Source organism: Meles meles, chromosome 3 (assembly GCF_922984935.1).
Source record: "Meles meles chromosome 3, mMelMel3.1 paternal haplotype, whole genome shotgun sequence".
In the NCBI taxonomy this organism is placed as follows: Eukaryota; Metazoa; Chordata; class Mammalia; order Carnivora; family Mustelidae; genus Meles; species Meles meles.
Genome location: NC_060068.1, coordinates 46,377,846 through 46,404,751, shown reverse-complemented (window position 1 = coordinate 46,404,751; position 26,906 = coordinate 46,377,846). Strand labels below are relative to the sequence as shown.

General features: G+C 43.1%; 1 protein-coding gene across 5 annotated transcripts in view; it reads left to right on the top strand.

Annotated features, from left to right (window-relative positions):
- The first annotated feature begins 234 nt into the window (after nt 1–234).
- The window catches only part of ZNF608 (zinc finger protein 608), a 113,419-nt gene continuing 86,747 nt past the window's right edge, over nt 235–26,906 (top strand). For 2 of the 5 annotated variants that reach the window (XM_045999383.1, XM_045999386.1), the window contains exons 1-2: nt 235–460; nt 3,899–5,000. In XM_045999383.1, the coding sequence (XP_045855339.1) occupies nt 4,095–5,000 (906 nt within the window). In that variant the 5' untranslated portion in view covers nt 235–460; nt 3,899–4,094. Of the gene's footprint in view, nt 461–2,321; nt 2,889–3,305; nt 5,001–26,906 lie in introns of those variants that run through there. The other 3 variants (XM_045999387.1, XM_045999384.1, XM_045999385.1) reach the window with 3 other exon arrangements.

Sequence of the window (26,906 nt, the reverse complement as noted above, 5' to 3'; positions counted from 1 at the left end):
CTCTCAGTGTGTGTTTTATACGTGTGTATATCTCAACCCCCTACAGTAGCCAAGAGAAAGCAGCTAGCCAATGAGAGAGCCCAGTTTCATAAAAGCTGCTCTCTGATTGGCCTGATGCGAAAGGGCAATGGGAACAAAGAAAAGTCCCTTTCAGGTATAGAGGCTGAGAGCTCCTTTTGCTCTACTCCCCCTGTGTGTGTGTTGTGTTTCAGTCCTGATTTCAGTGTTGCAGAACAAGCTTGTGGTGTGTGTGCACCAGGGGGATTTTTCTTTTCTTTTCTTTTTAATTTTAATTTTTGCTTTTCTAAAAAAATACACAGGACGGTCTGTGACATTTGATGGTCCATCTTCTTTAATAATAAATTTGTTGAAGAGATTATAATTTCCAAAATAAAGCGGCTGCAACCAAACACATTCAATGCAGTTAGAAGGAAAAGGTCAACTCGATCCAATACAGACCGTAAGTACGGTTGCGTGGTGTGTCTCTATATAGCACTTAGCGGGGACTTCATGCAGGGGAATGTGCGAGTTTTATGCATTGAAATGAGGAACTAGTTACAGGGTTTGGCTTTTGCATTGAGAAAACAGCCCAAGAAGGGTGAATTTTATTCAGTGGAGGGTGAAGCATTTGTAACTTCTTCACACAAATTAAGCTTGACTGGGCACTCGGGGTAACTTAGAGTAAATTACCTTTTGGGCTGTAACCCAAGGAGAATAAAAGTGACACAGTTACATATACTGATCTGCAGTGTCCATTCCCTAGCTCACCTCGCCCCCTCCCTCCCCCAGCCTAGCTGGGCAAGACCCTCTTCCAAACCGAGCCAGGAAAATGGGGGCAAGGGCAGAACAAGCCGATTTCTGTCTCTTGCCACATCCTAGTGCCCAATAATTTAATATTAAACAAGGGAATAGTCACCCATTACATGTAATGGTTATAATTACCATTTTCCACCTCCTTAAAAAAGCAAACAGCAAAAACACCATTAAGGGGGGGAAAGCCCCACCCAACCCAAACAAACCCACAAATAGAGTAACAATGGTGTGTTTATTACAGGACCTGGCTTGGGAGCTAGCAAAATGTTTTTCTTTGTTTAAGACAAGAGGGGGTCCCTAAAACCCAAGTAGCTTGGAGGTGCCCTCCCCCCTCTTCTGGGCGTCCCCATCCCCGGCCCCTCGGGAAAGCCGACAAATTGGAGATAAGTTGAGGAAAGGTTTATAAGGTGTTTCTTTAAAACATCTGCTTTGCTCTTGTGCTCATTACATTTCACTCCTTCGAACTTCCGAGAGCCTAGATCTGCGAGAAATGTTTCACATTCATAACTTGTAGCTGCGCCCACTGCAGGGGGGTGGGGGCGCGGGGAGGCGGCGGCGGGGGGGGGGGGGGAGTGTATGCAGGGGGAGGGGAGAGACCTTCAGCTTTTTTTTTAAAGACCAGATCAGTATTTTCTTGATACGCTTGTCACCATTTTTGTTCTCACGACAACCAATTGAGCCCTTGATCCTCACGTGATGTGAAAGGCTTGCACTGTAACAAAATCGCTCCTTTTAGATGGTTGGTTGTTGCTAACTCGCCCATCCCCCTCTCCCAGCCCCGACATTTCCAGCAAAGCGACTCTCCACTTCCAATCCATCAACAATTCATTACTGCTTTTAGCTTCCAAACGCCAGCTAATTAAAAATACTAAGCCAAGCTCCGGGGCCATCTGACTAAACACAGGAGGGGGTGGGCGAGAGAGGAGGAGGAGAGAAAAATAAATAAAAGGGAGACGCACCGTTTGCTGCGACTATCAATGGGAAAAACTGTCCTGAAAAAGGTCGCCTTAAAAAAAAAATCTTTTTTTTTTTTTTACTCTAATTATCGAATTACCACATGACTGATTGGCTTGAGAGACAGCGGATTCCCCTCCCTCCTACCACCCCCCCCCCCCGGGACTATACTAGGAACTCGGTTCCTTTTTCTTAAAACAACATAAAACAGGAAAACATCACATCCTTTGGGTTTCGAAGACTGAACCAATTTTAAACGCCGTTATTTTCCTCACCCCACCGCCCACCACCCCCAGCTCCAAGCGAATGCTGTTATAACTGGTGTATCAGCTCACTGAATCATCTGCTCCCCTCCCCCTCCACACCTTTCTTTTTCTCCTCTTGCTGGGCTTCTCATCCTACCCTTTCTTCCTCCCCCTTTCCCCCTCCCCCTCCTCCCCCTCCTCCCCCCCTCCTCTCCCCTCCTCCCCCTTCCCCTCGTCTTCCCCCTCCTTTCCTCTTAAGTTAGTTCAAGAAATCAAATCTGTCAGGACGGGCGGAAAAATGCCACTTCCCGACTAACAGGCGGAATCCAGCCCAGATTTTCAGTCGTTTCTTCTTATTCTTTCTTCCCTTTCACTAATTTATCCCGATGTTAGCACATTCTGTCTTGTTACTAGCGGACGCCTGTAGGTTTGCTACATGGGATCATTACTTACTGATCACGGTGACTCTGAAGTCTGGAACTGAAGGCGGAATGAGAAGTTGGGAAAACTTTTTTCTCTAAGCTCGCTCTCTCTCTCTTTCTTTCTTTTTTTTTTTTTAAACCTATTATTCTCGATGCTTGTTAAGAGGAAAAAAAACCTTTGGTACTTCTGTTGTGAATGTGAAACATTATCTTCCAGCTGTACAGTGACACATTTTTTTAAGGAGAAAAGGACTCCTGATCCGTTTGCCAAAAGGGGGGTGGGGAGGTGGAATAATGTTATCGAGTGATTATTCTGGCTGAGATGTGTTATTTGGTTTCTTCCTTCTTGATCATTTGGTGTTTAAGTAAAATGAGGCACAGGCTTGTTTGCCGAGTGGAGTGGGAAAGGCATTTTGATTTGCTGGCCTAATTAAAAAATGGTAAAGGATTAAAGGTAAGCAATGTCTGTGTGAGTGTGTGTGTGTGTGTGTGTGTATGTATATTTATTTATTTTTCTCGACAATCAACTGTTAAAAGGGGCTGATCCCTTTAAAAACCGTTTTAACTGATCTTTGTCAAACACACATTCATTTGCGGTCATTGAGGCCACCTTGGCGCAGACTACTTAAAGTGCATGTCTTAATCAGTTTCCCCGTACAGTCAGTGGCACCATATTTAACAGATTGAGCAAGTCTGTGACCTAGGAATACGGTAGAATTGTTTATATGTGATTTTTTTCCCCTCAAAAGGCAGGTACTCAGCCTTTTATTTAGCACTGTCTTTCCTATAGAGAAATGCTCGTAAAGAGATGTGTGTGTGTATTTCAAAAATAAAATTGTATAAACTGTTGGGGGAGAGAGGGTATGTGTTTATGGGAAGGGGGTAGTTATTCATTGTTTTTCCTGTTCCTTACTGGGAACAAAAAAGAGATTGCCCAGATGATTTGTAAAAAGAAGTAATCAAATTAGAAATACGGAAAATTTAGAAACATCATTCTGAAACTAGCCTCAGAGAACTTCCAAGATCTGGTCTTTGAAACTGCAAGATCTAGGACATGTTTGGAGATGTTTAAAGCTGTGTTCCTCTCTCTTGTCTTGAGTGTTTAGGCTGTGTTTCTGGGGTTGAGATAACACATGTATGGAAAAAAATATCCTAAACTTTTTTTTTTAAACCTTCCTGGACTTGACACAGATCTTTAAGATATCTTAATGCCTTTAAAAAAGTGCTTATCCTTATGTTGTTGATAAAGGGATTTTTTTTTTTTTAAGCTACTGTTAAGATCCTTAGTGTCATGGGTAAGTTTTTTGGGTTTGGTTATTTTCCTTTAAACCCGACTGTGGAGACAATATATGAACCACCTTCCTGTCATCCTTCCCTGTGCCCCTTACTGACTCCCCAGTGTTAATCGGTTTTTATTCTGGTAACACCCAGACAAGAAATATTCGACTTTTCCCCCCTTCACAGGAAAAGGTGGACCTGGACTGAAGGGTGTAAAATCTGTGGACACATTCCTGGGGCAGGAAAAAGAAGAGGAAGATTAGAAGATTTTTTTTTTTTTTTTTTTTTTTTTTAAGAGAAAGCCCAGCGGAGCTAAACGAATGTCCCCTCATCTCCAAAGGAAAGTTCATCGGATTTTTATTCTAGAGAGCCCATCTTCAGGATGTCAGTGAACATTTCTGCTGCAGGAAAAGGTGTGGATCCAAATACGGTTGATACTTATGACAGTGGTGATGATTGGGAAATTGGGGTTGGAAATCTAATCATTGATTTGGACGCTGATTTGGAGAAGGACAGACAGAAATTTGAGATGAATAATTCCACCACCACCAGCAGCAGCAGCAACTCCAAGGATTGTGCAGGTCTGGCCTCCGGTGGGGCCGGTGCTACCGCAGCCTTAGCTGATGGCCTAAAATTTGCTTCTGTTCAGCCCTCCGCTCCCCAGGGGAATTCACACAAAGAGACCAGCAAATCAAAAGTGAAAAGGAGTAAAACTTCTAAGGATGGTAATAAATCTCTGCCTTCTGCTGCCTTGTATGGGATTCCCGAGATCAGCGGCACTGGCAAGAGGCAGGAAGTCCAAGGGCGCCCTGGAGAGGCAACTGGCATGAATTCAGCGCTGGGTCAAAGTGTGAGCAGCGGCGGCGGCGGCAACCCCAACGGCAGTAGTGCGGGCACCGGCCCCTCCGCTGCCCCCGCGGGGGCGGCCTCCTGCGGGAAAAGCAAAGAGGAGAAGCCAGGTAAAAGCCAGAGCAGCCGAGGCGCCAAGCGGGATAAGGATGCGGGGAAATCCAGGAAGGACAAACACGACCTGCTTCAGGGCCACCAGAATGGCTGTGGCAGCCAGGCCCCTTCCGGGGGTCACCTCTATGGCTTTGGGGCCAAGAGCAATGGAGGTGGCGCCAGCCCCTTCCACTGCGGGGGCGCTGGGAGTGGCAGCGTCGCGGCTGCTGGGGAAGTTAGCAAAAGTGCCCCGGATTCAGGGCTCATGGGAAACTCTGTGTTGGTAAAGAAGGAAGAGGAGGAGGAGGAGAGCCACAGGCGAATCAAGAAACTGAAAACCGAGAAGGTAGGATCAAGTCGCCTTCCTCGATTTCCCACTTTCCTCTTTGTGTGCATCTGTGTGGGTGTGTGTTGGGCGGGGGGGTGGGGGGTGGGGTGTGCCTCTGTGTGCCTCCCACTTCTTCGTGCTTCCTGGTTCTTTGTGAGGTTTCTGTTGTGTGCCTCCTTTCCGTGGACATTTGGAGTGGGGGGGCTGACTCGGGTGCGGTGTTTCCAGCTCTTGCTTCTCCTGCCGCCGCCGCCGCCGCGGGCAGTGCTGAGTGTTTGGGTCCCCAGGTGGGAGGGCCTGGGTGTTCCAAGTGCCTTGTGCCCTGCACCAGGGCTCCTGGCCAGTCAGCCGGCGGTGGTGTGCTTTAAATAGCAGACCTACTCTTATACCCGCTTGACTCAGGTCCTGGTTTCTCGCCTAAGGAGAGCTGTCTTGGGTTTTCATGTGCCCGCCCTAGTATTTCTGGTAATGTGTCCTTACGTGCAGGGTTCACGTACCCTCCCTGGAAGAGGTTATGTCGAGGGTTCTCATTTACACTCTCCCCTCAACCTGTTTCTTTTTCCCAGACTTTCTCCAAAATACTTCTGTCAAAGGGTATCCTCCTTGGATGATGGGTTCCCCTTACAGGTCCTGAATTTAAAACCCAGCCGTGGCGTCCTGGGGTCATTGGTTTCTTAACTGTGTGGAAAGACTGGAACGGTTTTGGTGGTTTCTAGGACTCTACCCTGGTTCCCTCGCCCATTTCTTAGCTGGAGATTTTATCCCTTGGATTTCTAGCTTGCCTAGGGAGTGGAAAGGTTGGTAAGAAAAGTAAAACAGACTGGGCGGATTGGTGTTCCTGAGAATGGGGCAAGGGCCAGAGGGGACGGGAATTTAGTGTGGCATTTGAGTAATGGGGGGGGGGATCCTCAATTTAAGCCATGTGGACCCTTCCTGCCATCTCTCGTCATTGTCTTAAAGTCTAGTTAGAGACTGCCTTTTGAGAAACTGCCCCCCCCCCCCCGGGGGCGGGGGGTGGATGTGCCGCCTGGGGCTGGAGGCCTGTGACTTACTGGTCTGCTGACGGTCATGCATTGAATAGTGTCCCAGGACGGAAGGGGCTCTGTCCAGCCGGCAGTTTGGAAGTGAGCTGGGGGTGTGAGTATGTTTGTATGAAATCATTTAGATTAAATCTGCGGGTCGTGCCTCGCAGAAGCAAAACTCATATCCTGTAGTTTCTGGCATGGTTGTTTGGAAATATGCTTATTAAATCGATTTTTTCCCAATATCTAACTTGATCAGAACTGTCAGATGTGTTTGGGTGATTATTTCTGTGGCCAGTTATCCACTGCTCTCTCTTCAAACCTCTCCATCTTAGTGGCCGTGGGTTCAAGATGAAAGCAGGAGCGCAGGCAGAGGTTCTGATTTTCTGGTTTTAGAAGCTGTGGAAAGTATATTAAGGTGCGGATGATGCCCAAATCACCGACAGCCTCCGGACACTTCTTTTATTCCTGTACCTTGGCTCCGACAGCTTTTTACACCAATGAACCCAAAGGCATTTTAAAAAATCCCAGGTTTCGCTTCTCAACATTTCATTGTGGAGTTGCACATGATTTTCTGCTAAAAGGCGTTCAGAAATCTTCTTACTTAGTACAGTAGGGCATTTACTTTTGTTGCCAATAGTCTTCAAATTGCACTTCTAATCTGCTCTAACTATCTAGATGAATTGCCCTAATCCAGTGCTCACAATGGCTGTGGTTAAGGAGTCAGAGGCATTTGATTGGATTCACGGCTGCCTGGAATGTGGGAGGTACTGCCCTTTTGCATTCCCCTTAGCCTTTTAATCTTCCAGCCAAATGTTCACATTCAACAATTTTGTTTAGCTGGCAATCGGAACATTTCAGTATCTCAAAGGCTGCTGTCATGGCAACTGAGATTAGAGCACGGTGTAGGTTCTCCAGTTTTTGTGTTCTTTTTCACTTTCCAGTCACAGAGGAAACTGGAGAAAGAATGGAGGAATTAAATTATTCATCTACGTGCAACTCATCTTCAGGCAGAGCAGGATAAATGCGATGATACGAATTGCATAAACGAAGAGCAAACAAGTCGCAATGGGGCCCGGGCCGGGGTGGAGGAGGGGAGGGGGGGCGGGGAGGAGAAAGAGACACAGCCCACCGCCCTCCGCCAACCGTGGCCGCTGGTGTTGGCAGTGGGGCCCTTCAGGGATGGCTCCGAGGGGCTTGAATCCTGCAGCGTTGGCCATTCTCTGTCTAGCAGGGGGAGGGGGGTATTGGCTCAGGAACGCTGATCCTTAGGCTCTCCCCCCACCCCCTCCCTACCCCCCCACCTCACCTCACCTCTTAACTTCTCTAAAGAAGGCTTGCCTCCTGGCCACGCGGAGATGGCACTCCCTTGCCCCCCCGACATGCCACCCGGGGGGGATCACTCTTAATTCCACTAGCAACTGGCTGGGAAAATGGGACCTCAATTTAGGGACTGCTTTGCAAGGAGAGGAGGCTACCCTTTCAGGAGGTACGAGGAGGGCGCGCTTTACCTGACTATTTCCACACCGAGGCATCTTCAGAGAAAGGTTTTCTGACGTTTTGTTGAATGTTTTAATTTCCGCCTTGCTTGATGTTCTTGGCCGGTGAAGAGTGAGGGTCTCAAAAGTGAAGATGATTAATTTTCAGCAATCAGGTGCGGCTCACGACGGGCCAAACGTGAAAACCCAAGGAGGGGGTTGGATGTGCGGGATCTTTTCCTCTGTCTCCTCCACCCCCCCTCCCCTTTGAAAGGTTTCACAGGAGATTCGTAAGACTTGCTGTCACCGGTTAATTTTCACAGCATGCCTAAATGTCTATTTTTGGTCTGTTTATTCTGTTTCTACACTACACAAAGTCATGTAAAACATGATAAATTGGACCTTATGAAACCTAATTAAATCAATGAGTGTTCTACTCCTTTATGTGGAAACCACAAGTATGTTGTAAAAGTCGCCACTCCCTTAATACGTGAACGAAATCAAAACAGGCCATAATTCTGAGATGTTTGAGCTATATTTCTATAGCCCATTTTGTGGTTAAGCCACCAGTGACATGTCTGAATAAGTAGATTTGACGGGTTGGCTTTGGGTTGTTAAAACCTGCTTCTCCACCCTCCCCCTCCTTTCTTTTAAAGCGTAAGAACCTCTACAGAGGCTCTCCTTAGCGTCTTAGAGTTTTGACTTATCAGACACAGGCGCTCGGCCGGGCTAAATAGGGTACATGGTTTTATTTGATTGCCGGAAAATTCTCAGCGACATAGGAGAATTCTTAAAAACACCTAATACTTAAATAGACATGAAAGGCACAGGAGAGCTTACAGTCATGTCTCAGGGTTCTGACTGCTCAGTGCATATTGAGGAAGGAGAAATACTTTCCTGATACCATATTGCTTTCATGATGCCAGTCCTTAACAGCCTAAAGGTGGTGTCTGCAAATGGACCTGTCTATAAGGGTATCAGTCATTTTATTTTACTCTCTTGGAGAAGCCTTTTACACTTCACTAGGGAATTCTGGCACATTTTCTAAGTGAGTGTGAGCAGTTTAGGAACATATTTTGATTAATGAGTTTTGGGGACCGTATGCCTGCCTCCCTCCCCAGCCCCCCCAAATCCGATGTCCCCTACAAATTCTGCTTAGATAGTACAGTTTATCTGCTGTGAAATAAAAGGGAAGAAAGGTCACTTGCTATAATTAAAGAACAAAGTCCATTGTTGTTGGACAGCAAACTGTCCGGAAAGCTACATAAGGGATTTCGCGGTTAAAAACGTTGGTAACTTAAGGCTGGGTTCCCAGTCAGCGTTGATCCTGTTCTTTAGATTTCTCTGAGCGGCCGGGGAGGGTGACAGGGCTTTTTTGAGGTAGATGCAGAGGTGGTCCTTCCCTGAGCGAGTTTTCTGTGAGAACCCAAGCAACTTGGGAGCCTTTGTGTGGCCAAGCATATCACTGAGTCTTGAACGCATTATTTGAAACGGAGTTGGCATGGTGGAGAGATGAAAAAAAAAAAAAAAAACACCCCACAGATCAAGATCATGCTAAAAGGAGATGAGAGTAATGTTTAGCAACTTTTAATAACTTTGCAAATAGTCTGGGAGAAAAAAAAAGGGGGGGCCTGAGGTGCGGAGTCATTGTCCACATGTCACCAGGTTAAGAATGCTCTTCAGGTGAAATTGCTTGGCGGCAAGATGGTTTTAATTAGAGTGTTATAAAGACTTATTTTTCCTAAGCAGCATTTTATAGTTAGTAAATGAAATGTATGCCGAACGTGCTAAGCAGAAATCTCCCTAACCACAGAGGTGTTCAATAACCAGATTCAAACAACATGGAAAGTACCATCTGTTCTTCGTTTTCAGCTTGAAAAACAAGGATTGAATGGCTGAGATTTGCTCCAATTTTGACTGTGTCTGTGCGTGTGTTTTTTTAATTTAAAAAAGTTCACCTGGTACTTCATAGAAACTTGAAATTGCAGTAATACGAGCAACACTGTGAAAACACATGTTCCTACATTTATTTTAACCAGTTCCACTTTTCTTTAAAAGATTTCCAGAAGCCCAGCCATGGAGCCCTTTATAATGGTTATTCGGTTCCTGCAGGCAATCACAACGAGGGGTCAGCTCTTCAAAGATCTCACTGTTTAGTCAGTACCTGAATTATTCTGTCAGTTTCCCCCCTGGAGGCAGGAGGGGCAAAGGCTCTCCCAGGCTAACTCTGGTCAGCGTTTATCGGGTAATCTAATTGTGTGTGATAGCACTTTGGACTGGTGTTGACTCTACACAGCCCTTGCTCTCCTCCAGAGCTGTATCTGGGATGGTTGCTAATGAGGAAAATATTCTTTTCACGATGATAACTTTGGAGTCCTTGACTTTTAGACCTGAAGCTTGGTTCTGGGCTTAGTGAGAGCCCTGGGTGAAACGGTATCCGGCCTTTGTTTGAGGTCTTTTATAGAAGCTAATGACTGGGCTTATGCCTCCCTGAGATAAATGACATTATCGCGGAGTGGGCTGACAGGAAACAGACATGTTAATGGTGAAGCTGCAGGGAAGGTCTGTTCGGGTTCTGACAAAAGAGTCAAGAAGGGACCCCTGGTTGTGGTCATTAACACATAATGCGTTCTTGCTCTTCCTAAGAGACCCTTGATAATTGGAAAGCTATTTTAGCCACAAGCACTTAAATCATAAATCTACCCCTCCTAGTTCCTTTGCATTTTTAAAAGTCGCAAAGTAATGTGTTCTTTGTTAACAAGTGTGCGATCTGGTTTTTTAAGATGGTGGCAGTTCTAGGCCGGCCGTCCCAGGACATCTGGGAGGGCTGCCCTTGGAACTGGCTTGATCTGATGGGATCTCTGTCTTTCATTGTGGCTCCGTCTTCCTTCTGTTTTAATAAAGCAAAAAATAAAGTGGGTCCAGGAGCTCAAAAGAAATTGTCTTTGTGCGTGAAGGGGTCTTGTGGGAGAGGGATAAAAATCTATTTTTTATAGGTTGGGGAAAAGATTTTGTTCAGCGATTTGAATGTGATGAAATCTGCCTTTTGAAGTGTATGTTTAAAAAGTCGTGGGTATAATTGAGTTGCAGTGCATTTTAAACTCTGCTTCTTGAACGGAGATAATTGCCATGTTGAACACACTCTAGAGGTGTAGAAGAGGTGGAAAGGATCATGTTATTCTATTCTTTAATATTAAGTGCTGAAAGTTTTTCATAGTAATTACTGTAGCACAACATAGTTTTGATTGCCAGCACTCTGAACTTGCCAGTGATCCGAACATCAAGGGTTTTGCTTGAATACTAAACAGTTTATTCCTTAAGTTACTTGTAGAGCATTCTCGTAGAACATGGAAGCCAGAAACTAAGGAAACACTGGGCAGTCCCTAGCAGTATCACAGTGGAAATCACCCATCTTCCCTAGGATTGTTGTCCAATAAATAATACTCTCTTAATCTGTACAGCTAAGGTTAGAGATCAGGAGAGGAGAACAGGGGAATTCTTTGCCTCCGGAATGACGTAGGTTGTCATTAGAGGCTAATACACGGATCACGCTGGTGCCCCGTAACTCCTGTTTCATAGGTGTGTGGATGATTATTAAATGGGGAAATTCAGCTGAGTAAATTAGTAGATCAGTTTGGCTTCAATCAAGGATTCATGAATGGAGCAGTAGCTCATCTTGAAAGCAGAAAGGAGCTCTGAGGAGCTGTAGGAGAGAGAAAAGGTTTTGAAAGGGGGAAAGGGGGCTGGAGAAGCAAGTTTATTAGCAGAGAGCCTTCTTAAGGGGGCCGGGAGGGACCTATTGGATTTCTTTCTGTGCTGACCAGGTAATCCCGTAATAATGGGTAAAAGCCTACATTCCTGGGGGAGGTTGAAACTGCAGTTAAATTGAAGTCTTTGTTTGCTGACATGGGGCGAAGCACAAGTGACTCCATTTTGGGCTTGTTGTTTCTTTTTGTAACAGTCCCCCCCCCTTTGATCAGATTTAGCTGAACTGAGAGATACGGTCAAACTTTAAGGCGTGAAGTTCTCCTAGTTCTTGATCCCTTTGGGTGGGATTCACAGGTGATGACCTCAGGCTCACCAGTTTTTAGTTGGTCATTTTCATCCTTCCTTTTCTGGCGGCGTTCCAGTCTTAAGGAGCTCATTTGCTTGGGGGTTCGCAGTTGGGAACATACCCTTAAAGGTAGAAGACAGCGTGCCAGGGAGAGGACTATGATGGTTATAAGTAGCATAGCGCCCAATGCTAAGAGTGTACTTTGAAGCCATGCTCCCAGCACCCAGACCAATCAAAGTCAAGTCAGCTAGAGAAAGACTCCGCTGAAGGAGTCACTCTGTAAGTTCAGTGGCTTGCTCAGTGACCTTCAGTAACTGAGTTTCAACATCCCGAGAAATGTGAATCCAGGTGTAGCTGGTGGTGTTGGTTAGAGCGCAGACCCCTCATTGTTCCGCTAAAAGATACACAAGGGCTGTCCTCTTATCAAGAATAACTTTGGTCAGAGAGTCTAGGATGTTCTGGGGACAGCTTCTGCATTAGCGGTGGGTTCTGTAATATTTTCAAGAATTCAGGATGGGTTCCTGGTTTTATTCCTAATCCCGGAAATCAAGACCTGCCAAAGGGAACTAATTTTACTCATGAAAGTGTGCTGGTATAGCCATGGAGGCCAATAAAGTAAAAAGTTTCCGGACCATACACGTGGCTACTATTTTTTTTTTTTTTCAGTGAAATGTATCTACTTAAAAAAAAAAAAAAGGTTTTATTTATTTATTTATTTGACAGAGAGAGAGAGAGATGTCACAAGTACGCAAAGAGGCAGGCAGAGAGGGGGAAGCAGGCTCCTGCTGAGCAGAGAGCCTGATGTGGGCCTTGATTCCAGGACCCTGGGATCATGACCTGAGCGGAAGGCAGAGGCTTAACCCCCTGAGCCACCCAGGCACCCTATTCTGGTCACTCTTGACTCTGGTTTCTTTGCACCCAACTAGATTGCAGAGTTCCCTGCTTTTGGGGTATTAACCAGAGACGTGGAAACGGACTCTTATGGTTAGGGTGTCAGATGAAATAGGGGAGGGGCTAAGTTTGTTTGAGGGAAACTGAGGCAGGAGCATAGTGGCAACTCTAGCCGTGTTTGGAGGTGGGTTTCCCTCCTTTGCAGTAACCTGGGAGATACAGATGATGGTGTTTATCTTTTCAGGCCAGTGCCAGAGTCAAGGAAGGAAAGAGAAGAAGAAAGTTTTAGGTTTAAAGTATGAAGTCTTGGTCAGACATTTTGGAAAGAAACAGTGAACCTCAGTGTTGGCTCCTTGTCTTCCTAGTCAGTTTGATTTTGAGGTTTCCAGCTGGAGTTAAGGACCTGTCAGGTGGAGACTTCTTCAGCTATGACATCCGTTGTGTAACCTTCAAGTCTCCAAGGTTTCGTGCCGTCCAGATAGTGAGGGAAACCTGGCACATCCTCCTGAATAAACCGACAGGCTGTCTTTGTTCTTAGTGATTCCAGTTCAGTAGGGCTGGGAGAAAACTGGAAACATTAGTTGGAGTTATAGCCAGATATTTTAAGAAACCAGAAGAATTCAGCGCCCAGTCCCTTTACAGGTAAATAACAAAATCTCTGAGGCAATTAATACGATTAGAATCTAATATAGAGATAAATCTAATATAGAGATAAATGCAACATTTTTTTTTCTCTCTACAGTTACTTCCATTTTATACCCAAAAGAGTCACAGTAAAAGTAATTTGTTTGCTTTAAGTTTGGCCTGATTATTTGCGTAAGTGTAGGAAGAATAGTGATTGATCAAAAATGCTCTTTTTAAGCCGGCTTTGCTGGAACCTTGTAAGCAAGGTACCATGCCAGTTTTTCCAAGGGTCTTTATTGGGTCCATAAAGTCAACCTCAGTTTTTAAAAATATTCTGGTCCTGAGTCTATGTGCATGTCTCTCAAATACAAAGTTCCTGTAATAGTCTTGGTAATATTACCAGTGTTCCCAGTTGTGTCCTGTTACAAAGAGAATGGATTCTCATTGAACTTATGTAAATAACTATTTTGCCATAAAAAGAATACTCAAGAGTTTCCACATTCTGAAGACATCAGAGGAAAAAAGTAAATGTTTCATCTTTGTTCATGAAGGTATACTTTACCAAATTATTTTAAGTCATAAATAGCTTAAGGGAAAAAGTTTCCTGGAAAAACAACATTAAAGTGGTACTTCACGTAAGAAGTCATAAAAATATAATCATCCTCCTTAGTTCATTCAGTCCCATGTTACTAATTTTTGTTCTGCTTCAATCCACATTTTCCATTAGTTCTGAAAATTCTTAACTGGTTCATTATCATGATCTTAAAGTTATCAAAAACCAGTGTTTGCCAGAGTCCTTTTTTTGAAGCCTCGAAGATGATGTACTTTTGCAGGAACACGTTTGTGAAAACATCTGGGTGAAACAGTAACTGTCTGAAAGTGAAAAGACTTATTAAAAAGATGCCCATTGTTAAAGATCAGATGAGAGTTCATTAGAAGGGAATTGACGAGGAAATTTGGTTATTTCTGTCACACATTTTAAGATGATACCTGCAATTATGATGACAAAATCCTGTAATACTGGACTTTAGGAATTTTATACACTTTCTGGAACACTTATATACCTATACCAATAACAATATGAAGAAGTCCTGGGGTGCCTGGGTGGCTCAGTGGGTTAAAGCCTCTGCCTTTCGCTCGGGTCATGATCCCAGGGTCCTGGGATCGAGCCCCGCGTTGGGCTCTCTGCTTGGCGGGGAGCCTGCTTCCTCCTCTCTCTCTCTCTGCCTGCCTCTCTCCCTACTTGTGATCTCTATCTGTCAAATAAATAAAATCTTAAAAAAAAAAAAAAAGTCCTGGTTTTGAGGAGGGAGGAAGGGGGGAAAAAAGAGTGTTAGTATTATTTTTTGACAATGCTTCCCATGTAATTCAGCATAACAAATAAGCCTACTTAGTTTCACATCTCCCTTTCTACAAGCAGATAAAACAAATCTTTTCAGATGTTTTAGGGACCCTCTGAAAAATCTCAAAGTTAGTTTTTAGTCAAAAAGACTTCATTTAGGATTTAGTTTTGGGAAGTTTGTCAGAAATATCAAAGGTTTTAAAATACTCTGTCAAATAAGATTTTAGGTCACTGTGAAACAATATGGTTAAACATGTATTTAACCATAGGGGCAGATAAAGAGTTCCCAGGCAGGGGTGCCTGCCTGGCTCAGTTAGTAGAACATGTGACTCTTGATCTCAGGGTCATGAGTTCAAGCCTCATTTTGGGCATAGAGCTCACACTCTTAAAAAAAAAAATGAGTAAAATAAAGACTTCACAGACAAATACAGGAAGTTTAATAGTTGTACAATGTCTTAGAGTCCAGTAATCCAAGAAAACTCAGCAGATGAAAGAATATTAAGGTTCAGTTCTATATAAATATATATATACTATGGATATTAAAACCTATTTGTAAAACCCTTATATCAAATTTTAATCTTATTAAGCTTGGTCATGCATAAAAATCTTTTCCCCCAATTTTTTATTTCAGAAACTTTCTTTTTTTTCCATTCAGAGTTTGTCATCTGCTTTTTTCTTTTTCATCCTGAAATAGTCACCCTTGCTTTAGGACAAAAGCACTTTTCTCTCAACAGGTGCATCTTCATTCCTCATACCCTTTTTCTTTTAAACCACATCCTACTTTTCTTTGGATACAGAGATGTATCCCTTATTGTTTCTAGTCGTTTCAGTTACATACATTAGAATTTTTAACCCTTCAACACTTTCCCTTTTCCTGAAAGTTAAGAAGTAAACAATTGTGCACTGTCTGTTATAGTAGCATTCTGTGGCTTGGTGAGTCTATAAATACTTATCAGAATTTCTAGAAATAAATGTTTCCTCATAGTACATGCACTGTGGCACATTACAAGTTTACCATTGGACCCAAATATCCTTAGTTCCTCTGTAAAAGGAGCCCAGAGTAGATAAACCAATTTTGACCAATGTGTCCTGTTTGGTTTTGTTTGGAGATGATCTAGATAGTTCTTCAGTGGCCTTGACTTGCTTTATCATTTAATTTAGCAGAAGTTTGTTTCAAGTGACTTAAAAGTTTTGGAGACAGGTTGCTGAGAAGTTGACAGAGAAAACTTTATCTCCTTTTCCTCTATTTGAATCATTTGTCCTTAACACTTATGTGTAATTACCTATGAAAATTTTGTTAGGTATTAGACAAAGGCAGTCATCATCCCAAGTCATTTTTCTGGTTGACAAATGTAGCAGAGATAACGTGAACTTAGTTGATTAGTAAACCCAGGTAGAAGAAAAGTTGTACATCTAGCTGAATTATATTCAATGTTGATAAGTTCTAAAGACATGCCTATGTTAATTAAACCAACAACCTCAATGTAGTTGTTACAAAGGATTATTTTAGATCACATGAACTTGAAAGAAGAGTTGGGGTTTTTATATTTTTTGAGAATTTTAGGAATCCTTCCGCAACGACTTTTGAAGGCTCTTTTTCTCTCTTGGTACAGTTTTATTTTACTTTGGGGGTGGGGGAGGCCTAAAAACATCCTGTCATGCTGTGAATAGTAGCATCGTAGCATCCAATTTGGTCATCTATTAAAAAAAATCCTATAAAATATTTTGTCAGTTTTCACCTGGGACAAACAGTAAAGCTTTTTGGCAATCTTCAACAACCCCGTGGACACAGAAGGGGTCCCCAAAGAGGGTGCAAAAGATATTTGATTCTTCTCTCTCTACTGGGTGCTACAGAGATTTGGGAGAGCTGACTCTGGTAATAATTTTCTTCCTTAGCTGGCTTTTGTTAGTTTTCCCAGGATCCCGTCTGTAGGCTTCCTAGTTGGGTTAAAGTATGCACCACAATTTGGCACAGCTTTGCATTAATTTTAATGTTGGTTTCCCCTTGGCTTTTTTTTTTTTTTTAAGATTTTATTTATTCATTTGACAGACAGAGATCACAAGCAGACAGAGAGAGAGGAGAAAGCAGGCCTCCCGCGGAGTAGAGAGCCCAACGTGGGCCTGTGGGGCTCGATCCCAGGACACTGGGATCATGACCTGAGCCAAAGGCAGAGGCTTTAACCCACTGAGCCACCCAGGTGCCCCTCCCGTTGGCTTTTAAAGGGAAAACACAGCAGACTACCAGAAAATTCCTGAGTCTCCTCAACTCTGGGAGGGCACCCTGTGGTGTCCCCCAGGAGTAGATAAAGGATTGTCTGTAAGACAGTTTGGTAGATTTGGTTTACTGTCATGTTCCAGAGTCTTCTCAAAGTGTTCACCTATTGTCATGACCTCATTCTGTTTTCTGCCTTTTTATTAATCCTTTAGTCTTAGAAGATCATCTGTCTGCAGAAACTTTTGAGGCCGTCCTCTTGGGTTTAGGACATTTTGAAACTATGGCCCTTAGTTTGGCCTTTGGCCAACGAGTGAAAGATACCTGAAGAGGGTCACCTGGAGCCTTGGGTGGTCTTACTTTAAAACTGTTTACTAGTCTTTTCAGAGTGAAAAATGGCTTTAGAAAAAGGATCAATAGATTGAGTATTCAAAGGGTGAAGGAGAGCAGTGGGAGTTATGTCTGGCTTCAGGTTTTCTTGTTTTAGGTATGTTTTGTACTTTGAATTTTTCATTGACTCTCTGCAGTGAATCTTTCAATGTAGCTATTTTGGAATTTTGAGGACTTCAGCGGCTTAAACTAGATAACCCATTCTGTTTGTTTGATTTGGGAAGGCTTGCTTCTTAAGCCCGCTTCTTCAATGATCTTGTCAATGGGAGCATTCCAGTAATGGTCATTGTAATTCGCTTGAGGGTGGGCAACAGTTTGGTAGGACCCTAGCTAGGAATGGATAGTAACCCACATTTGCGTCTTGCCATATTTTGGAGCCTCCAAACCTTATAGTTACCTAGCCAAGTGCTTAGGACAGAAACAGGCTCAGTAAGGTTTTTCACATTCTTTTTTTCTTTTAAATTGATCTATAACTTCTGGGGCCATAGTTCTTGGACACCAAATAAGTAGGTATGCCAGAAGGTGGTACATTTAACTCTTTGGGTTTTAAGATCCCCCCTGCCCCCCCCACCTCAAAAGTTTTTGGCTGTCTTAGAGCCAAACTAATACCTAAGAGGAGGGATGTGTCACTTGGTTGGGGATCTTGTGGTGGTTTACATTGTACCTCGTTGCATGGAAATTTTCTTGAGGTTGGCAGGGGACGTAGTGTCAGTCTTACCCTCTTCCATCAACTTACCATAACATGGAAGCCTCTGGGTTAGGTGGTGAGTGCTGTATCAGCTGTTCAGTGTTTGACCCCGGCCATCAGTTCTGTGGCTTTTTGTATTTCTTTTGTGTTTTGTTTTGTTTTTTTGTTTTGTTTATCTCCCAAGATTCCCATGAACAATATAGCCTTTACCTAAAACAAAATTTTATTCACCCAAGGCCTCACACTGGACCCAGGACAGCTTAAGTCAGGCCAAGTCTGGCTCAAATCCGACCCTGTCCAGTCCAACAGAGAGTGGACTAAATGGTACCTGCCTCATTAAAAACCAACTGTTACTTTCCTCAGAGTGAATGTTCTCCAGGTTTTTTTTTAAGTTGGACTCAAGTCTAGTGACCAGTAGCATTATCCAGTGTGGAATCTGGGAGCACTGGGGAAAGATTTTGGGAGAGAGATTCCAGTCAAATGAGGAGCTTTGGAAACTAGTTAGATCAAATGCTCTACGCCAAGAGGGTGAACCTCAGAACCGACAGGAACTCATGCACAGCCCTCCACCTGGCAGTGGTGAAAAAGACAGCCCAAAAAAGTTTTCTCGGAGGCTATGCCTGCCTTTCTCCTTCCCCATCCCCAGTACCCTTAGTAGTCTCCTTCCGGTCCTGCCACTGCCCCTGATATGTGAACCAGCAAATCTCCACTGAGTAACTTTAAAAATCAAATTGGCTTCATTGAAGGATTTGTGCATCAGGCAGCATGCTGTCTAGAAAATAGGAGCTCTGGAGAGCCATAGGAAAGGAAAGGTTTTTCAAGGTTGTAGGAAGAGGAAGTTTATTAGCACAAAGCCTTGTTTCAGGCAGGGTTCCCTTCCTAAGGGAAGGGGTCTCAGACACATTTTCTCACTTGGGCTGATCAGGTAATCCCAGATCACCTCGTTAAAGATTACATTCCTGGAAGAGGCTAAAACTGCACTTAGATGATGTGTGAAGTGCTTTTTTTTTTTTTTTTTTGGGGTCTATTGTCTTTTATTTATATTATGTATGTTATGTTATAATTGCATAAATAGATGTTGGGTTGGGAGTTGACTGGTACTATCTAGTTGGTATGGGCTTTATTTCTTTTAAAAGAAGTGTTACCATTGATTTTTAGGTTCCACTCAGCAGCAGGGTAAATGCGGCTCCCAGTGCCCAGGCTCCTCCTATGCTCAATTCTCTCTCCCCATTGAAGTTTCCCTAAGTGCCTCCTTGCTGTCTGTTGCAAGTTCTTTTTAATTTAAACTAAAGGTTTTTGGCATTCGGAACAAAGCTTTTGCAACTGAATGGGAAGGTTGTTAAACTGCTCATAGTCTGTTGACCAGCAGTTTGGCTGTTTGTAATGTGGGTTTTTTTTTTTCTTTTTGAGAACTTGAAGGATCTTCAAGAGGGTGGGATTGGCACGTTACTGCACTTGCTGAATTCTGCATATGTGCAGCCTTTTGGTTGGAGATACCTTTGGTCACGTATTAAAGGAGATGATGGGTTTCACCTGAAAAGCTGAAATGATCACAAAGCAAATATGTTTTGATATGACAGTGGACCTTTGAAGTACCTGGATGGCATTTGGTATTCAGAAGATCTCCCCTTCCGCACCCCCACAATGAAGCTAAATGAAGATTTAAAAATTCGCATTAGAGCTGTTAAGAGAGAACTCGAAGGGAAGGGTGTGTTGGTTAGAACAAATAAATGAGTTTGAATGGATGGATAAGTATGACTGCTGATTTTTCAAAGGTGTTCTCCATTTTTCATCCCTACCGTCCTCTTCTGTTTGATTATTCTTCTAGTGCAGCCACTGAGCTTTTTTGCCTCCTGGGAATCCTCATGGTCCTCTAGCACAGTAAGAAAAATGTGCCTACAGGGCCATGTAGGCCTCTTCCAATAATGCCATATGAATGTGGCTTTTACAGTTTCAAAATGTATTGATTATATTTTGTGTTGTATATAATGATTTTAGAAAGCAGATATTTTGGTGGTGGAATTGGCTTATTATGTTAACCAGAAAGCAGATGGCATGGTGCCACAGACGTATAATTTTACTTAAAGGGACTTTTAAGGTTTTGATGTGTTTTCTTTTCCTCTTATTTCCCTGATGGCTTCTTTTTATTGAAGGGTAACTTAAGGAGACCTGGTAGCAATTTTACTGCCTTCCCCTGACAGTTTGAAATAATAGCATGGTCTTTGGTTGCACTGATCTTCCACCAGTCAACTAGATTCTGGTTTTTGTCATGTGGCAGTGAATTTAAAAAAAAAAAAAAGTGTTTGTAGTATGTTCTAAGAAATGGACTCTTTTATATGCTTCAATTAGCAACAGACGACGAAGTTCCAGTTGGTCACACTTTCATAAACTTCTAGAAGTCACAGTTCATCCTTTTGATTAAAGAAAACTGGTTTGGTTTCTTAGGGAAAGCACATCTGGCCCTCTGATTCCTTTAGGTACAACTTTTTGTCTTTCCTTTTGCCTTTAGTCACTGAAGGTTCAAAGGTCATGTCTGAGTCATTCCTAGTTAGGTTAGCAAGCTTTCCCCTTTCTGGAGGGTTGTACTTTTTTGGGTTCCCACACCCACCACAGGTTGGAATTCACTTGGCCTAAAAAAACGATTGATTTCTCTGCCTAGATTTTACAGTTTGACCCATTCTTCTCCTAGGACATCGTCAGGATGAGTTGGAAAGCATCTCCTCATTTTTGTTTTGCAAAGTGCATGAAGCCAGACCAGATGACTTTTGGATTTCCTGTCACCTCCTTGGCTGATTTTTATGGATGGCTCATGTTAAAAGCAACAATAATGTTTGAATTGGAAGGCTTGAAGCCTTGGGTTTTCATTCTTCATGGAGAACTGTTTATTTGTGTGTGGTTCACCACAGTACATGGATAATGCTATCAAATCTGTGCTTTATTATAGGCTTAGGACTCGCACAGCAGCCCTTCAGTTCTGTTTTCTGTGTTTGTGTTCCTTGCCAATTCTTTTGTGATGGAAATGAAATTAGAACCGAATCTTTGCAACCAAGGGGAAAATGGGCACAACAAATAGAAACTGTCCCGTGAGCCAGTTTAGAAGTAGTAAGCAGTGGTGATGGAAGAATATATAGATGAATATTGTGTATGTGTATATATAATATATAATATATAATATATAATAATATGTATATATGTAATATATAATGTGCATATATGTAATATATATGAATGTATATATATTTATATATATTTAAAGTAAGTGAAGTGTATAAGAAAGTACTTCAATGTCACTTTTCCGTGAAGATCTCTGGCCAGTGAGCCCAGCCCTTTGACAGATGGAGGGCTTCCCCCCTTTTTGCTGTTTCTCATCTATGGTAACTGATTGGAAAGCGATTCACATTCCCAAACCTTCACACCCCTTTGAAGGTGGAATCCGAGCTAAGTAATATTGTTTGCTTCTGCTCCCCAAAGAGAACAACATGATTTAAAAACAGCCATCGAGCTTTTCCGCATCAGACTCCATTTGGCCACTTGTCTCCATTTACATTCCTTGCCCAAATCCTTCACCAGCCTTTCCATGATGCCGCAGCAGATGCCAGACACTGAAGTAGAAAGCGAGCAGCTGTTTGATTTCTCTCCCCAAGCCACCCCCCCCCCCCCCAAAAGAAAGAAACCTTCTCTCCCGCGGACTTTTGCATGCTTCAGTTTATCAGGCTGCAGGTTTTCTATCGGATCCGACCGCTGCTTTGCTCGGAAGGACGGTTTATTGTTCTAGGCTGCGGCAGATGGGAGCGCCCCGGCCCGGGGGCGTGGCCGCTCCGCGCCGCTGCTGTTGTGCGCGCTCCCGCTGGGGGGTGTGTGTGTGGGGGGGGGGGTGGCGCGCGCGCGCTCCCGCTGGGGGTGTGTGTGGCGGGAACGCGCGCCGGCGCGCCCTCCTCCCGCCCAGCACCCGTTTATAGCCCTGAGCGTTGTAAATCTGTCAGCTCTTCGCGACGCCCTCACCTCTTTCTTCATTTGCTCCAGCTTCTAGTTTGACAACGTTCCCCCGAGGCGGAATTCTAATCTGCTTCCAATTAGTTGCAAAATGTGACTGAAATTTCCACATTATGACTGCTGTTTTACTTGCACGCACACATCTAGAAACAAATTAATGCTCTTGAATATTTATTTTTTGAGCCCTTGGATTTACTTGAAGAGGGAGAGTTTCCAACTGTTTGGAATGGCTTCCAGGATTTGCATGCCCCTCTCCCCCAAGCCTCCTGTATTGGGTTTATTAAAAAAAAGAAAAGAAAAGAAAAAGTACAACTACTATGGTGGGGTCTCCCACCTTTTAATAAGCCTTTTCCATCTTTTCAAGATTTCTCCAGATGTATTACATATGTTTGTTAGGCAGATACATTTTGTAGCCTTTCTAAAATAAACAAAACAAGAGTTGTTGACCGAAGTGTAATGGAAGGGGGTCCCAAATTTCACTTCTAAATGTAGCTTCAAACACTAAAGACTTGTTACACACCTCTAACTTATTTTCATTCGATATTCAAAAGCTAAGAACCCCAGATAAACGAATTAGGCGATTGATTAATTGGCTTAGCAAGTACAGGGCCCGCATTGATGATGTCACTGTGGGCGGTAACGTTACCCCGGAAGTTTGTGCCCCGATCCCGAGCTCTGGGATGGTTCTGAGGGAGGGAGATCATTAATTACTCTTAAGCCATTTACTTCTTTTCAGTGATTTTTTTTTTTTAAAGAAAGACATTGACTCACCTGATTATATGTAAATATTAGAGGTATTTAAATCTTGGTTGCTGAGAGGTCAAGTTTACCTTTATTTATTTATTACTTGCCTTACAACCCATTTTCGCATCTTCCGGCGATTTTGGACCAAGGCAGTGGGTCTCTGGCTTTGTATTTACAGAAAACTGGTGCTCTTAAGCAGGGTAGACTGGCGTATTTTATAGTCCTCTGCATCTTGGCAGATTGATGTCAACAATAATAATGATTTTTGAAGTGTGAATAATTTTATTGATGGTAAAGTGGTTATGTTGATCACATTACTTTGTGTTAGTTTTAAATAACACCTTCACATACAAATCAGGTTTTCTCCCCCCAACATCATCATCAAATATGACCCTAGAAGCCGTACATTAATTTATCATGTCGTTTGGGTGCATACTATTTTCAGTCTCTGTAATCAGGTGGTGGGGCATTAAGTTCACTTTGGAACAAAATTTATTTTAATATTTACTATATATGGAGTATATGTAACTTATTTTATTTGAAAACTTTTAGCTATGCCAGAATTTCACAAAAGAAGTAGGATCGCTCTTTGTATTGCTTCTTTTCTTTCTACTCTCTGGCTGGTAAGTAGAAAACATAGCCAGATTGAAATCCTTAAAAATTTAAAAAGTGGGCCTTTCAGGCTGTAGAGACCTCCTGGGTTAAAAAAAAGAAAAGAAAAGAAATTAGTGGGCCCATAGTGAAATGCTCACAATAGGCACAATTGTGCTAGCCCCTCAAGTCCCGGGGTTCACTAATTACCCATTAATGAGGTCAGTCTGCCCCGGCTTTTTCCCTACCTTGGGAGGAAAAGCACACAAGACAGTTGGAGTTCAAGTGGATCTTGCTGTATTTGCAACTTAGCATAAATGCTTTGAAGGCCCCCAGGGCGCTTAATTGGGGCTGGGCATTTTTGCTTTGGGGAGACTGCACACAGCTCCCCATTGTGCATATAGAGGCCACTGTGCATCTTGGAAGCATTACATGCTTTTGTTGATGGTGCATAGGTTTATAAACTCCAAATGAGCTTATTGCCTTTTAACCATTGGGAGCACTAAATAATGGAGGAACCTAAAAGTCTCTGGATTGGGTAGCCGCCAAACAGTTAAAAAAAAAGAAAAAAAGAAAAAAGAAAAGGAATGAATAGTTTAATTGTAGTGCAAACCATTTGTTTACAGATTAAGATTTATTAGGTCACCAAATCCTATGGACCAGGAGGTGGAAGAATGAGGCTGTAAGGTATAGGGCTTGAATGCCCAGTGTTCTGTATTGTGATCCTGCTCAGCTGTTTTTACTCCTGTTTTTCTCAAAAGAAGAATGAATTGTTGAATGGTGAGAACTGCCTGGCCAAGTGTACTTTATAGTTATAGAGAGAGGGGAGGCAGGGAGAGGTGGGTTATTTCTTTGCTGTCTTGTTCAGAAGCTAAAATCTTAAGGCTCTTCCAACCGAGAGAGAGGGACAATGGCTCTTGGTGAATTTCCCTGTTTGTTCCAATGATGGTGGTCTTGGTGGTGGTGGAGGAGACAGGGAGTATAAAGTGGAAAGAAGGTATGTGGGAAAGCAGGTGGTGATTGGAAAGCCTTTGTGAAAACAGCCCTAGACAATGCATTCTTTTGAATAATTGGGACCCGTTACAGAAATTCCCCACTATTTCTTTAGTTAGTGGCCTTGGTACTCAGTAGAGGGGAACTCTCCAGCAATGGCAGTGAAGTGGTAAAAGAATTTTGGGGGGACATGCTGTTTGCCTGGCGCCAGAATTTCAGGATGTCTCTTTTGTTTCTAGGACTAGATGATACTTAACAGTAGAAGACCGGAAGTCATAGGAAATCATAGCGTTAGTTCCCATCATGGTTGCAGATTGCTTTCCTAATCCTTTTATGAATAATAGGCTTAAGGAAATACTAGTAAAGTGTTGTTTTCTAAAAGTATCATTTTGAATGCTCAGCTCCTTAGTTCACTGTTTTTATTTTTGCATTCATTTTCTTAGGAGTGAAACCCTTTTATCTCAAAATGCTCTTTTGTGTGTAAACAGGATACTTACAAGTATTGTTGCTACATGATGTCTTTGTGTTCTGTTTGGCGATGAAAAACTGCTTTCCTTCTGGAACGTCATGAAAGTTATTTGTTATTCGATGCAGATATGAAAAATTGAACTTTAAATACACCAGATTGGCTTCATGTAATCTTGGGGTTTGTTTTGTTTCATTTTTCTCCTTAATAAGTTCTGGTCCTACTATTTTGGTATCATGATCCCTTTTTTAAAAAAGAATTTTATTTTGTAAAGATTTTTATTTATTTGAGATAGAGAGTGAGAGTGAGAGCTGGGAGACGGAGACGGAGACGGAGAGGGAGAAGCAGACTCTCCTCTGAGCAGTTCCGGAAGCCTGATATTGGGACTCGATCCCATGACCCTGGGATCATAACCTGAGCTGAAGGCAGAAGTTTAACCGACTGAGCCACCCAGGCATCCGGTCATGATCACTTTATTTACTTATTTATTTATTTTTAAAGATTTTGTTTATTTATTTGACAGACAGAGATCACAAGTAGGCAGAGAGGCAGGCAGAGAGAAGAGAGGAGGAAGCAGGCTCCCCACTGAGCAGAGAGCCCTATGTGGGGCTCGATCCTAGAACCCTGGGATCATGACCTGAGCTGAAGGCAGAGGCTTTAACCCACCCAGCCACCCAGGTGCCCCTCATGATCACTTTAAAAAAGGCTTGATTTTTGAGTCGAAATCATGGCTGATGATTTCATTTTACAAATCTTTCTCCTTTGGGGGGTGGTGAGCAACAGGTGGAAGAGAGGGTAAAAGGTCAAAGTGGTTTCAGTCTTGTCAAGCTGGTGTCTTCACTGTGCTGTTTTTCATTCCGGATGCTTTTCTATTAATATTTTCTATACTAGCGAGACTGGATTTTACTTCTGTGAGCATCCGACGTAATTTTTAAAACTTTAAACTTTGAAATCATGAAAGTTAGCACCGTGGTGCTAGTCACCCAATGGATAACATTTGTGTAAAAGATGTTTTTTAAGCAATCATGCAAAAAAAAAAAATTACGTTTTACTACAGCGGTAAATCCCCACATCACTCACCTGAATTTGATTTCTTTGGTTGTCGTTTGACTGTTAATATGTGTTCAACCCGAGTTTACTTAGCAAACCAAACCAAAAGTGCAAAGATTAAAAAAAAATCGCTCCTGTTATCCTCAGCCTAGAGGATTTGCACACTTGAAGTCTCTTTACAGCTTTAATCCCTCCTGGAAAGAAAGACTTTAACCAAATTGTCAGGGCCTAGCCAATGGGAATGCTTGTGAGGGTTTTAAAAGCCACCTGAACATCCTGCGTATTTCAGGGAGTTCAGCTCACGTTCACATAGACATAAGGAACAGAAAGAACGGGGTGTCGGTGCTCAGCTTCCTGCCTGGTAATGAGAGTTCCCCTTGTCTCTTCTCTGCTTCCTGCTTGCTGATGTGTTCTGTGTACTCTTGTAGGGGATGCTTTTGTTGCCCATTACAATGTGAAAGGAAGAATGCTAACCTTTTTAAGACTCTAAGATGCTCTGAAATTGATTTTGATGCCAAAGTCTAGTCCTTTCTATCTCAACTCATCTTAAAGGCTCACTTAAAGTCTCCCTTGAAAGGCTAGCCTATGCCTCCAGAAGCCCACTCTAAATTCATGTACCGTCTTTCCTTGTATTTTCCAATTCCCTGGAGCTAGGACGTCTGCAGAGTTCCTTCCAGCAGCCAGTCCCATGCTGGGTGAGATGGACTGAGGGGTTCTGTCAGACCTACGGCTCTTTACAAGGGATGGAATGACAACCCAAAATTCCTTGTATTTTTTGGATCTCAGCTAAGTACGTGGAATCTTCTTTTTTTTTTTTTTTAAAGATTTTATTTATTTATTTGACAGAGAGAGATACAAGTAGGCAGAGAGGCAGGCAGAGAGAGAGGAGGAAGCAGGCCCCCTGCTGAGCAGAGAGCCCCATGCGGGGCTCGATCCCAGGACCCTGAGATCACGACCTGAGCCGAAGGCAGAGGCTTCAACCCACTGAGCCACCCAGGTGCCCCTAAGTACCTGGAATCTTAAACCCATCGAGTTTTTATCTTTCTGACACTTTCAGGGGAACCTGAAGAGGTTCGAAATTTTCGTTCTTAGAAAAAAAAAATCCAGAAAATGCCCAGTGTCTTCAGGTCCTATTTTTAGTGGTGTTCCCCTCCTTAGCTCTCCAGATCTTTTCAGAGCACGCCTGAGTTGGGTGAGCAGCTTGTCAGCACCCGCCGGTAGCGGGAGGGAGTTCAGAGGTGGCGGAGAAATGGGCCCTGTTGTACCTTTTGTCTGTAAAATAAACTCTGACAGGTTTTTAGAGACGTGCATTTTGGACGTGTTGTAACTCACTTCGTGAGCTGAGGGGTAATCCTGACTGTGCGAATATTCTGTGCAATGAGGTGT